The 14,673-nt window shown below is 37.7% G+C and overlaps 1 protein-coding gene across 1 annotated transcript in view; it reads right to left on the reverse strand.

Moving 5' to 3' along the window:
• Positions 1-13,056, reverse strand: part of LOC138019162 (nuclear factor NF-kappa-B p105 subunit-like) — a 32,667-nt gene extending 19,611 nt beyond the window's left edge. Inside the window, 5 exon segments of the mRNA XM_068865853.1 lie at positions 3,387-3,598; positions 5,050-5,300; positions 6,547-6,581; positions 7,996-8,162; positions 12,893-13,056. Of these exon segments, the coding sequence (XP_068721954.1) occupies positions 3,387-3,598; positions 5,050-5,300; positions 6,547-6,581; positions 7,996-8,134 (637 nt within the window). The 5' untranslated portion in view covers positions 8,135-8,162; positions 12,893-13,056.
• Between the last annotated feature and the right edge of the window lie 1,617 nt (positions 13,057-14,673).

Genomic DNA, 14,673 nt, shown 5'->3' on the forward strand with positions numbered 1-14,673 from the left:
TTCAGATTTTACTGTCTGACGCCAGATGATTTTACGTCGTTATCTGGGGGACTGTCCTTGGGTGCCCATGAGGAGTCAATGTGTTAACCAGTCAAAACCTATGTCTCCTCCACCAACACACTGATTACTGGGATGACTACTAGGAGTGAGACTTCACTGATTTTACTTTCACTCCAGACACTTTTAGGGAGCTTCTCGAAATTATTATCGGAAATTTTTGTTTCCGATGTTGCTATTGGCATTTTCCAATTCCGATAGCTGCTTGTGTCTGACTCAAGAACTTCCAATAAAATCAGACATCAATCGGACATCAATCTAGAATGGCATTATCGGCATGCAATGTATTAGTATTAGCGTATGGACCTTCGATCTCGCAGATTGTAATCTTTGTGTGCGCACGTTTCTACAATTTATGCTCCTGTTGTTTATATTTTCAACTTATATTTGTTTATATTTTCAACAACAACAAAAATGACTGATTTCAAGCATACCTAAATACCTTCTTGGAAACCAACTTAAAGGTGAAGGGCGACACGTCCGTTGATTTACTTGCTAATTCTTTAACGTAATGTTTGAAAAAACAACTATCTGTGCCAGTTTAATACATCGTGATGAAACACATTTCGGTCGTTTGCTGTGCGGCTGCATCCCAATATTGACCTTTGAACGTATCTTGATCAGACAGCCCGCGACAAAACAATGGCATATTAAACCGTTTCGGCTGCACAGTTTTAATATTGGAGGGCTTTTAATATTGCAAAACATACTCTAGAGCTTTTGGAAAACAGTGTAAATCGTGATATTTGACATTCTAAAATGGACCGCCAAAATTACCAGCTTGCATGAACTGCTACTCAACTGAAAAAACCATGATGCCTGTCACACGTTTTGAAGCTATCGTGACATGTGTTAATTACCACAAATGGGTTTTAGTTAAAAAAATACAGCCCGTGAGCGTTCGGCCATTAAAAATTTCTCACTCTTTAATATTCCATGAAGAATCTGAACAACTTCAAACTTATCAGTTTAGTCGATTTGAACGTACAGTATTCAAAAAGAATAACTGTTGGTGGGTCGGTACATTTCGCTGACCCCCAGTCCATGGACTACCGGAATGGACTACCGGAATGGACTACCTAAATGGACTGCTAAATGGACTACCGAAATGGACTGCTAAATTGACTACCGAAATGGACTGCTAAATGGACTACCGAAATGGACTGCTAAATTGACTACCTAAATGGACTGCTAAATGGACTACCGAAATGGACTGCTAAATGGACTACCGAAGTGGACTGCTAAATGGACTATCGAAATGGACTGCTAAATGGACTACCCAAATGGACTACCATAAATTACCTACCTTGAAGAATGAAAAGATTACTAAAGCTTGGTTGTTTTGATCGTTCTCCGCCATCTTTAAAGGTAGGTACGTTATGTATGAGGACACATTATGTACTGATAGTCGCCCATCACTCTCTATCAATTCTCTCCAACATTGACCCACAGTCCTTAGTACTGAGCAACCGTCACTAGCAATGATCTTTTGTCCCTACTAGTGATCGACTGTCCCTAGCAATGATCAATAATTATTATTACTGTCCCTTGCAATGATCGACTGCCCCTAGCACTGATCAACTGTTCCTAACATCCCTGATCATGTGTCCCTATACCTGTAAATATCTAGTCATTTACCACTCTGTTACTGCAATTGACAGACATTCCCCCAATCAGTATAATACTCACACTGCGGACTACCGTTTGTATTTAAAATGCGGATTAAGTATTACAGACTGGGTATAAACATGGATTCTGGTTATAAAAACACAGACTGCGGACTAAATGCGCCCTACTGTGGACTGGCTATAAAATTTTTTTTCTATGGCTGCATCCCGCAGCTCCCTGTATTCATACTCATCTCCCCAAGAAAATCCTGCCTATGGGTCTGATTTAAGGGGGGAGAGCCCTAGCTACACAACGGTAGTCCATTTCGGTAGTCCATTTAGCAGTCCCTTTAGGTAGTCCATTTCAGTAGCCCATCGTGGTAGCCCATAGACTGGGGGTCAGCGAAATGTACCGACCCAACTGTTGGTTCTTCGATCGATATCGCTTGATGCACCGGTGCGAGTCAATAATTTTCAAAGATAACTTAAATTTGAACATTTCAATGCAACTGGAAGCACAAAAACAAAGCACATATGATTTCAATGATAGCATTTTCCCTGGACTCTTAACAGCAAAGTGCCCAAAAGGTGCAGCGACCTTTTCATAGGAATTTACTTAGAACTGCAGTCATGATAATGTGAGTTGTTGACAGATGTAATACAGGTTGTGTTTCAAACACTGATAAAAACAATGTACCTTCGAATCTACAGAGTTTCAAACTCCATCCAAACAGCAACATTTCAAACATGTTTCAAACAATCTTAAAGACATTTTAAATGTAAACTGACTAGTTAGTTATTAAGCATCCTTTTCATCTGGACAGTATATGCCTAAATGGGGTCGTAGATCTCGCGTGACACGGACTTTAAGAAGCAGTTCATGTTTCAAAATTCCGTGCATCATGCTAATAGGATTTTTGATCAAGTCCAATCGGAAGAACGATATTTTTTTATCTATTGGAAATCCCGATACCACTCATTCTGATGATCATGCAGTGTTAATCTTCCGACTTCATCGAAATAGTTGCACTTGAGTTTCCAATATCAATTCTGAACAATCGGAAATTTGACCTTCTGAAATTTGGAGAAGCTCCCTTAGTCATCAACTGAGGGCCTCTGATGGGGTCAATGGGTTAATTAAAGTTAAACTCTCCAGTCTTCTCAGATAAGGACAATAACCCAATAATTATTAAAACTGAAGGCCCCCCATCTCGCTGTGGGACGTAAAAGAACCCCCACACTATTCATAAAGAGCCAGGCATGGAGTTTACAGTGTTATGGTCTGTCCTCTGTGGTATACACTGTATCATGGTTGGCAGAGACTAAACACTCAGAGCTCCACCTGTGTAAGGGACCCTGTGTCCTATTGTTGACTCTCCATAGGCGTTGTCCCTTGATGTATAAATAAAGCTCAATAAAAAATTGTTGTTAAAATGCATGGTTCAGCCACAAAACTTTCCACAATTTACTTTCACTACAATCAGTGTGCCATTATAATAATACATGTAAGTTAACAACTACACCTGTAGATACGTTTTCTTGATTGTTAGGAGAATCCTAGTTGTTGGACTCCAAAGATGGATACTACTGTATCAGCTTCTTTCTTCACTACAGAAGCTTGGATAAACCTCAGCTATTTTAGCCCACAGAGATTCTTTACAAGAAAGTGAATTGACACAAAAGGCAAACTTGTCATAATATTGGCAATCATTTTTGTCTCACCTGCAATAGCTTCAGCAAGGTTTTTATCAAATATAGATCGGTCACCATCACTTGTTGCGTGGTCCCCTAGCGCTCCAACATCAAAATGACTGTTGTCAGCTGTCATGGCATTAAGAGTAGCTGTGTGCAGCGTTTGCATTTTAAGGTATCTTTCCATCAACACCTGACTGACCTTTTTCTTAGTGACATGTTGAATACCAAGATTTGGGAAACTAGAAAAGTGAGAAAAACCTTATCACTAAATCCCAATACAATAGATTAATTAAAAGGCCTGTTTAAACAGTTTCAACATTTGCTTCAACATGCATTCAACACTTTGTTGAACCAAATGTTCAGTGCATTTGAACAGATCGTCCAACATTGCTGAAACCAGAAAAAATGTTGAAAGCTTGTTGAAGGCATGTTGAATCAATTTTAAATTGGTTTAAACTTTCATTCAACATCAAATCAACTTTTCCTTTGTTCTCGAAAATGTTGATTAGTGTTGTAGCCGTCTGTTTGAACACTCTGTCCAGCAATGACTGTATTATTGTAGCACACATGCATGCTCACATGCCGCAAAAGTCAATATGGCATGGTTTATCTGGATGAGAGAGACTGGTAAATCTAGTTCTTAGTTAAATCTCTCGAAAGTGTTGGTTCTTTTGTTGGTGGAATGTTGGAACCGTTTAAACGGCCTCCACATGACATCCGTTCAACTTTTGTTGAATGAATGTTGGTCAAATGTTGAAACTGTTTAACCGGGCCTTCAGAAGAACCGTCAAAGATACAGTGTACTTACATACTTGTAATCTACATGTAGATCAATTCAGAACCTTATACATGTAATAATAATTATTAACAGCCCTGCTACTGTCTAAAGATTTTGCTCTTAAGGATGGTGCCTATGAATTCAAAGGTATTTTTGCCCCGGTTTATGATTACAGGTGTATGCAGGAAATTTAGATCTTAATAAGTGTTATTGATATCCAAAAAGAAAAATGGGGATAACCATGCATTAATTTTTTTCCATCACTGATACGAAACCTGAGTACTGTATCTCGAGATGCGCAGAACGCAAGCACAATAACAATAGTAGGCACCGTCCTTAATTGAATTTATTAATAAGTATACAGTCTGTAATTACAGTGAAAAAATGTTGAATTCTTGTAAGTAATTCAACCACTTGGTCCATGTACATTATAGGTTGGGCTCCTGCAGTCACAGTACCCTGAGGCAGTTGGTTTCTCCTATGCTTCATGAGAGAGAAATCACTACAAGCAACCATTTGTTTCTTTGAGCCAGCAGACATCCAGCCAAACAGACAAATACATTAAATTTGAACCAGTAAAACTAACTACCAGTAGTTGCTGAACTTGTTTTGGAAATTGTGCATGTGTTCAAGTTCACCACTGCCTCGTTAATGCTAGTCTGCAGAAGCATGCATGCATCACTTCAGGTGTTACGTAACTTGAGCATGCTCGATGGAAAAACAAACAGTTGCTTGCAGTGGTTTCTCTGTTGTAAAGGTAGAAGAAACAAACTGCTTGCACTGAGAGTACAGTCACAAGGCTCAGGGGACATTGCTCCAATGATTGATTCTGTGAAGCTGACTAACTGTAGTCCACTGTGTACAGCACACACATGTACATGTAGCAATCTCCTAGTATTGCAGTTCATGTACCTTGCCGTCATTCCATGTTCAGGCCCAATCTGTACTATGACCACACCATTATTGGAATTCTTGCCGATCAAACTGTGTGCATGGGGCATTGGAGGTTCATCAGATGTAACCAGCGATACGACGATCCGCGCAGGGCCTTGATAGTTGCACAGTTGGACGGATGGATATGACTTCTTACCCTTCTCAGAAAACTGGCCTGGTAAACCTCCATGAGATGGACCTTCACAAGGGTAACGGAAACGAAATCCTCTCTGTAAGACAAAGTATCCAAAAGCTTACAAGTATTCAATGTGTTTCTTTTCCTATTTATTTACATTATTTTATTTACAGTACTAATGAGCCGATCAACTCGAAACTTCAACTCCCCCCCCCCTTCCTCCCTCCTTCCCCGGCAAAGCCCGGGCATTTGAACATTTGAAAACACATGTTTCATAGCTGTTAGCAACTTCAGGCCCTGAAAAAAATTCATTTGGAACCTGACACTTCCGGTTCAATTTTCCCCATCTCATGCAGGCAAAGGTCAAATTCCCACTGCCCAAATGCCAAGGGTTTGCCCGGGATTGGGAAGGGGAGGGGGGGGGGGGGGGATGTTGAAGTTTCGATTTGATCAGTGCAAATGCTATGCATGATAAAAATTAATATTGTTAAAAGTACTGTAGAAAATGCGATGCAGTGCCATAACAATAACAGATTACTGAGGAGTAAATTGAAATTACCACAGATTTCTTTTAGGGGTGCGGGGATGGTGCAGTGGTGTGTGCACTGGCCTCCCACCAATGTGGCCCGGGTTCGCTCCCAGACTCGGCATCATATGTGGGTTGAGTTTGTTGGTTCTCTTCTCTGCTCCAAGAGGTTTTTCTCTGGTACTCCGGTTTTCCCCTCTCTTCATAAACCAACATTTGACTTGATTTGCGTTAATTAATTATTTTTTGATTTCAGTTTACAGTGTTTCCAATTATAGTAATCCAGCGCTAGAAGACTAGACACTTAGAATAAAGTTCTTTTCCTTTCGTTTTAAGCAGAAAACACAAAGTTACTCTGAGCCCATTGTCACAAAAAAAGAGAATAGCACTGGAATACAAATGAGAACAAAATGAATCCAAGTTCATTTACAGAATGATGTAGCAGGTGATAGGGCAGGATACTCTAGGATGTGCAACTCTTACAAAAACATGCACAGCTGCTACTTACAGTAAGTACCAGACAAACGGCACAGTGATTTGTAAGGGCAAGAAAGAAAAAAAAAAGACAAGCAAATTATCAGATCAGCCCTAAATTGACTGTTTCCATATAATTATAAAAATTATGTAAAACAAGGACCTTTACGTCAACCCTCTGTAAAACAACACCTTAGCATTAAATTAGCAAACCTTTTTTTTTTTCAATCACAACAGTGTTATGATTGTACACTGTACATGAAATGGAAAAAATGACTGACTCAGATACTACATGATGTATGTTTATTTACAATTCAATGACAAACTTTGAGGGCCTTACTTGCTTAGGTTCCTCCAAAATTTCCAAATAAGGACCTAAAAGATGAAAGAAAGTTTCAAACCCAGGCAGTCTTTATATCGTTTTCATTACTGGCAGGGAAATTCTTTTCCTGAGGTAGCCTCCAAACGTTACATCTGTATACATGTAGTTCCAATACCTTGAATTGAGCTTAATAATTTACAATAATGAGATTCACTTAACTGATGTATCTGCTTAAAAATCAATGTTAACTTTATTGTATGCTTTACTGTACGTCTTGATTTCATCACAGACAGAGAATTTCCAGATTTTACCCTCCAATGAAATTAAAAGAAATAGCTACATACATAATGTATGATGCCATTTACAACAAAACAAGAGGCTACGAGTAGTCTAGACTTTGCTCTAAGGTTTTTAGCCTTTTCCTTTTCTTCCAGTGTTTTTTTATGTTACAATATCTTGTTCAATATCCAGTTCAATTACGTAGTCCGAACTCCAAGTCAACATTCCATGACCCAACCATATAGGGTTAAACGCGATCGTAGAATAGTTGTTCACTATAGCTATTTTATATGCCATTGATTCCAATAAAAACCAGTAAAGGCATGCTTTACATGTCAATTTCTACGATGATATATAAAAATACTGAATTTTTTTTTTCCCAACAACCCCAGGAGAAATTATATTAGGCCAGTGAGATGTGTTACCAAGTCATACGATAACCTTTCTGGCCAAGCACACAATCCTTCAACAAATACATGATTGTATTAACCCCTAGTTTATCATGTAGCCTTTCCTGGTCTAGTGGTATCGCAAGTGCCTCTGAATGAGGAGATACATGTACCAACCGAATCCTACTTGGAGTACTCACTCTGAAAAGGACTATCTAACAAGAGCAGTCCTATGATCAAAAATATCTTGCGCATGTGCAGGAAAATCGTGACCAAAAAAAAGAGAGTCAGCATTGAATCCTACACTTCGTTCATTCGAACAAAGTATGTCTAAATAGCATTGTGACTCCAGGATGGTATTTTTCCCAAGGTTTGGGCAGAAGAAATTAATGTTAAGTCCCTCTCCTTCCATTTCTATTCAATGCGAAAACACTCGAGAAATGGATAGAAAGTTGAAAAGTGAGTACGCTGGCTTGTGCTAAGGAAATTACTGAGACCAACAAATAGAGCAGTTTATCAAGAAAAGAGGTTGCATTTACAAATGTACATGCATGTTCTTTCCATAATCATACTGTAAATACAATAAATACCAGGTACTGTATTATATTTTCTGTACCTCCACATCAAAGAAAAAGATAATTCATTACTAAGTTACAGTACAACTCAAAAGTAAGTTATCACCCTCAGGAATGACGTGTGACACGCACCACAGGAATGAATTGAATGCGAATGCTCTCCCACAATCTTACATGTAACTGACCTTCTACTGTACATGTACAACCTGTGCGACAATACTGACCTTGATATTTTCCAGCTGGAACCTGCAGTGCAGAGATATCAGGAAGATAACCTGGACTTATGATATCCATCAAAAGACTATCTGTAAGGGTTTCATTAACCTGCCGCTCTGAGTTAGTTTCCATGGTTAATTCGTCCATGGTAGAATACAGCTCTACCTTTTAACCACTGAAATGTGAAGATACATAAATAAAAATATCTTCTTAATAAAGACGTTAAGGGTTTCATTAACCTGCCGCTCTGAGTTAGTTTCCATGGTTAATTCGTCCATGGTAGAATACAGCTCTACCTTTTAACCACTGAAATGTGAAGATACATAAATAAAAATATCTTCTTAATAAAGACGTTAATTAAATTAATTAACATTCAAGAATAAATTAAATCATATTACAGGCCTTCTGATAGGGTGCGATTAAAAAATGCAAATTATGCGATTTTTTCAGGGCAGATTGTGCGATTAGAAAGGCCAATTATGCGATAAATAATGTAAATTATGCGATTTTTTTCTCAGCAATTTTAAGCTTGTTTTATAAGGTTTCAGGTTATGAAAAACACTTTTTTGCTGCCCTAAAGACATTTTGAACACAAAGGAACAGTAATGATGTTTCTAGATCGACATTAGTTGGGATAAATAAAAAAAATGAGGTCTTCTGCACTACCGGTGCACCAACGTTAAAAGTTGAAAGGACACAGCTACATGTAACATGCCAAATGAATGATCAAGGTGCTCGTCAACCACGAACTTCCGAAGATAGTCAATCACAATAGGGCCATACCCCCATTTATACGAGAGAAAATAAGCCGCAGCTTTCTCTGGCCGCGGCTTACAGAAGACTCGAATGTTCACCCCGTATAAATGGTACAAAATCTACGTTCACGTCTTTTTCAAGCCGCGGCTTATATTGACCTGGGAATATATATTCGTATAAATAGTTCCTTTTGCGTATTTTGTACACCGTGGCCAGAGTAAGCCATGGCTTTTTCTCTCGTATAAAAGGCCCTAATATTGCACGATGAGAAAAACATCAGTCCATCGTCCACGTGGAGCGTACCTGTGAGGTACTTTCTTGCTCGATCGTGAGCTGTCAGATTGGGCGGAATGTGGGAACTTCCTTCTTCGTCGAAGAAAAAGCGAGCGTTTTCACAACAAGAAACTACATTTTGCCGAAAAACGTACCACTTCGCTTATTTTTCACAAATCTCTTCTATAAGAGAAGGCAACTGTGTCATTTCAGTGTTGTGTATATAGGGGCGTGTTTGTGTTGCACCAATAGAAGGAGACTCGTACCAGGTCTCCGACATGAAAAATAAAGCCTTGAACTTCGAGTGTTTACGAAATCGAAGGTGACAAAGGTTTTTTAGCCTTTTTCCAAAATAAATCATCTTAAAAATGGTGTATTTATGCAGGAATTTCTAAGAAACGTCTTGATTTATGTTTCATTTTATGAATTTTGTGCGTCCTTTTGTGAATTATGCGATTTTTCGTGAATTGTGCGATCGGATGCGATTTGAGGTTGATTGTGCGAAATCGCACCATCGCGTAATATCAGAAGGCCTGATATTATGATAACAACCTTGATCTAAAAAAACCGTGTCGGGGAATTTTGATTAATTAATTGTCTGGCTGGTTTTTTTATAAGCTGTTAAACTTTACGTTTTTATAAAACACACATTATCTTTGCTTCAATACTTCTTACTTTCAAAGGAGGCAAAAAATAAAAATTCCCAAACAGTTTTTTGGCTACATTATTGGGCAACAGTCTTGCCAAATTTCAGCGAAAAAGGATGAAAACTCACTCTAAATGAACTGCACCTCATTCGATGAAATTTTAGTTTTGAGAAATAAAGCCATTTGTTGACAGCTTCTAATTAGAGATGATTTATTCATAGAATCATTATTTTTTCCTTTATAACTTTGTCTAGAAGAAACCTTTTTTCGCAGAACTTTTTGCAATTAAAGGAACTCAATGAGATGTACCTGGCAATCAAAAACTAAAATTTGGCAAATTATCAATTTTGGGGTATCTCTCATCCAAGCCACATGCTTAGCTTATTTACATGGTATAGCTTATTTCGAGCAAACTTGAACTCCATTAACTAGCTAATAAAGTTGGTAAGATGTTGGTCTTATATTTTCAAATTCTGTTGAGGAGTTAGAGTGATCAATTTCATCTGCTTGAATCAAATTCACCTTCAGTAAGTTTAATTTGCAGATTTTGTTTTTGAGTTTGAAGAACACATGCAGGCATGTGAAAGTTTCTCTTTGTGCAGCGAAAATGTGTGACTGGCTCAAAGGTACATGTAGTAAAACATGCATGGCCAGATGGGTGTTGTACTCATTAACAAGAACTACATTGTACCACAAGCAGTGTCTTACTTTAACAAAAACTGAAACACTGAAACTTCTGGACAGAGGTTAAAGTGGTACTATGATCAAAAAATCATTTCCTTTTTTTCTTCAGATTTTGGAAGCGTGTTTGCTTAACACCTAACTGGCAAAATTTTGAGCTTTGAGTTTTATCCAAAGGCTGTTTATTTTGAGTGTAATTTTTGGATTTACTCACGTTCAAAACTGGCCGATTGGACCTCAGAGGGTTGGATCTAGAGAAAATGACGTCATTTACTCACTAGCTTAAAATTTCAGCGTGTAAACGCAATTTATTACATATGTAAAACACGGGTTTAAAAGTCTGAAAGCCTGAAACTCCCGTGCTGCATATTAATTTGGCCGCGTACACACGCATTACATTCTTAAACTAGTGAGTCTTTGACGTCATTTTCTCCTCGACCCAGCTCTCTCTAGCTTTTAAAGTTAGTAATGGCGGACCAATAAATAAGAAAATTCCAGTTAAAATAGACAGGTGTCTTTTTAAAATCAGAACACAAAACTTGGGTCAGTTAGTGTTTAGTTAACATAGTTTTGAAATCCAAAGAAAAACAAGAATGGTTTTTTTGGTCGTAGTACCACTTTAAAAACTACTGAATGTCAATGTACATGTAAATGTTAATCACATTTTCTCACTAATTGTTTTGGCTGTAATTCTGCAAAATAATATTTCTTAAACAAATAATTTGTTTCATCATATTGTCTCTTAATTTTTTGCCAACAAATGCTCCAGATGACTCTCCATGTGGGCAAAATAGATGCCCATGCAGTTGCAACTTAAATTGTCAAGATCGCAATGATCACATGGGGTCTACAAATATTGGGGTCAAGATTACGTGTAACTGGCGAACACCAAAGAATGTTAAATGTACATTGCAAGTAACACTGGAAAAGGTTTAAAAAGTTGTTACAGAGATGAAAATGATCAGTATTTTAAGAAAGGACAACTGACTTCTAGTTCTTGAAATCACTGTAGCAACAATTAAATTAAAGAAGTTGCACAAAATTATACCTGTGCTTGGGCTGTACATCTAAAATGTGTTGTCACAGGCAATTTTCATGTATTTTGTGCCATGATGAAGTTGCAAGACATCATCATGATCATCTGGTCTGGCAGGCTTGGCCAAAGAGCATGAAAACTTGCTTTGTAATAATTGAATGTGCACAAGAAAAGTTCATACCGGAGACATTAACATGTAGTTGTAGCTCTAGAATAAATTAAATTTGGTATTGCAAGCCTGCAGAGTGTGAAGAAACTGTAATTTGATCATGCTATGAATAGAAACCCTTGGGATATGATTTTAAACATCACTTGGTCACGTAAAGTTTTGTAATCATCTGTAGGGCATTGATTTCCCAGTGTTGTTGAAGTCTGTTCTCTGAGGTGTATCATGGTGATACATTTAATGTACATCAAGCCGGGTAAATAAAGATATGATGATGATGATGATGACGATCTGTGCATGTTCAACACTTACACTCACATAACATTTCACGAACTTGCAATCTTGATGCATAGCTCAATCGATAATTCCTATGTCCAGTTAAATGTTCAATTTCTTAGCTATGATAATGATTTAGGTTCAAGGGAAAGACAAATGTGATTGCTCCGATAAAAAGTACCCCAGTTTGTGTTGATTGCCTCTACAAGTAGGTGGAGGTGCAATTTCGGTCCATACATCCAATTTCTGTTCTATTTCATAGCTACATGTATGCAGTGGTTTGACCGTTATGTACAATAAACACTGACAGCAACAAAGAGCAAGGGCCATTTAACACAGAGAAGCCACTTTTGAAACTAAAGACAGATTCTTTCAAACCTAAGACTGTAATTCGTTCTGACAAATGACAGCAGTCGGTTAGTCTGCAAATAGTTGCACAAACCAGTGTCAAATACAAGACAGGTTGCTCCAATACAGAGTAACCCAGTTTGCGTTGTCATGTACGTCACTAGTTAGTTTTCTTTTCAATACCCTAGAGAACAAGTAGAGGAGATGGGAACTTCCTGACATGACAAACGTTCACATAGCGACACAACGAGTTTTCCCAAGGGAATCTCTTAACTAGGGATCTAATTTTAATGCAATTATATTAAAGCCCTTTTGGAATAAAAAGAAAATAACTACATATTCTCACAAAAGGATCATGATCTTAATCTTGAAAAAATCTTCAATTATTTAAATAGAGGCGCGAAATAAAGAAAGAGAAATAAGGAGTTGAAAGTAAGGTATAAGCTTACGTGCAAAAAGTAGTAAGCATATAACGCCTACGATTTTTTGTAAACAATGAGCTCCTTAGTATGTGTCGGAACCTAAAGCGGTTCAGCTCGAGAGAAACAAATTCATAATTGTAACTGACGTGGAAACTTTGTGAGTAAACCTAGGCCTTTCCTTATGAAGCAAAGGTTTAAATCTACGTTCCATCGTACAACACACTCTACTAGATCGCCCTTTAGGCTTAGATCTAACTTGACGCCTTGCATGCTCATACAAAAACTTATACAAAAACTTACCGATTTCAATTTATAACCATGCAATCTGCTTACCTCAGACTAGTTTGTGCTACGACGAAAAACTTTTTCTCTCCTTTCTTGTCTCTTAATTATGATTTCGCTATTAACAAGACTCGAAAGCGAAAAGTTCCCAACACGCTTTATGGCGTCCATTCCTCGAAATCAAGGGACTCCCCCGTCCAGGTTTACATCTTAGGATTGGACGAAAACTCGCATGTGACCATAATGATCACGACTTAGGATGATGTAGTCTCTAAAAATAAAAATCATAAATGGTATCCACAGGAAACTGATCGAGGACGGGAATTTTCCCTTGTACGGAAAATTGTCATGCTAATATTTTCATTTAGAGATCAATTCAATCAATGATTGTCTGTTTTTATGGCCGGTCTAGAACTGAGGAATAGCAAGGTAGGAACATCAATGTTCCTCAAAAATCCCCCGTAAACTCACCGACAAATCGAAAAGTGAAAAAAAAATCGCTAAGGGAGCAGGTTTTAAATAGCAAAATATAAAACAATGCATTGTTCAGTTCAGATGATTAACCCAAGGCGAAAATATAGCATTTCATTTTATAGGAATTTTACTTGCCTTGTCCCAGTTTAATTTTTTTTCTTTTCTTCTCCGGAGTCCGGACTCGGAGCAGCAAGTGGCAAAACAAAAATTACGATTGCGATGGAATACAATAAAGTACACAGTCTTTTTTTTTGTTTTGTTTTGTTTTTTGCTGTTGAGAGTAGGCGAGTAGAAAGGGAGCAAGAGAAATTTAGGCAAAGGCAGTTTTTAAAGAAGTTTCCATGTTTCTCTTTTTTCGAAGAGATGGATAGTCGGCTTGGGCGAGGGATTAGGCTAGTACATGCTGGAGACAATGCACGACACTGATCTATTTAATATGTTTCCAGAGTTTTCAAGTTAATGTGGTACATATCCTTGCAGTGATACCTGCTACATCGTGTTCTGCAGAACTATCATTCAGTGTGTTGCGCAAAACTTACCTCCGCAGCAGCATGAGCAACAACGCAGTAACATCGCACTAGTACTTATTAACACTGAAAGGCCACATGCCAACTCAGGCTGTAGTCAATTTAAATTGTCATTGGACAATCTGAAACACAATTTTATGCTTCCTAATTTTGTTGCTCTCGAATCATATGTGAAGGCCTTTCAGTATAAAATATTGTCCTTTATCCTGTATACTAAAATAAGTTTTATGGTAAACGATTTATGTAGTTTTAAGACATTATACCATTTTCTTTATTTGTGCCCTTATTCAAAGTCCTTTTGGTCTGAATTCGAATTATATTGGTATTTGTTAACCGTTCATGCGATCCAACTAACTCTTCAAGGTGTTCTCGTCACAAAGCCCTTCTTACATTCTCATTAACTATTTTATCATTATTGGCAAACTACACTTGTGGGACTGCAGAAGAAACAGTTAAGTTCCAAATATTCAAGGATTTAAGGTCAAGATGAAAATTAAGTATGAAGAAGAACGCTACATATATTTTAAGGGTAAAGATCAGGGGCACCCAACGAGAACATAGCTCAAAACCACTTAAAGGGGCTAGGTCACGCAATTTTAGGTAATCTCAGCACTGATCGAATGGTCAAAGAATTACCTAAAATATCAAAATAACTGTTGAAAACTATAGAAGAACTCTAACAAAACACAGGGTAGCCAAGAAGGGACATGGATGGACAAAACTGGAGAGGATTGAAATGGATTGAATTTGGGTAAATTTTGAAAAACGTCGGCCCACCTTTTTTCAAATTTTTATCAG

The sequence above is a fragment of the Montipora capricornis genome, chromosome 10 (assembly GCF_036669925.1).
Source record: "Montipora capricornis isolate CH-2021 chromosome 10, ASM3666992v2, whole genome shotgun sequence".
Taxonomy (NCBI): Eukaryota; Metazoa; Cnidaria; class Anthozoa; order Scleractinia; family Acroporidae; genus Montipora; species Montipora capricornis.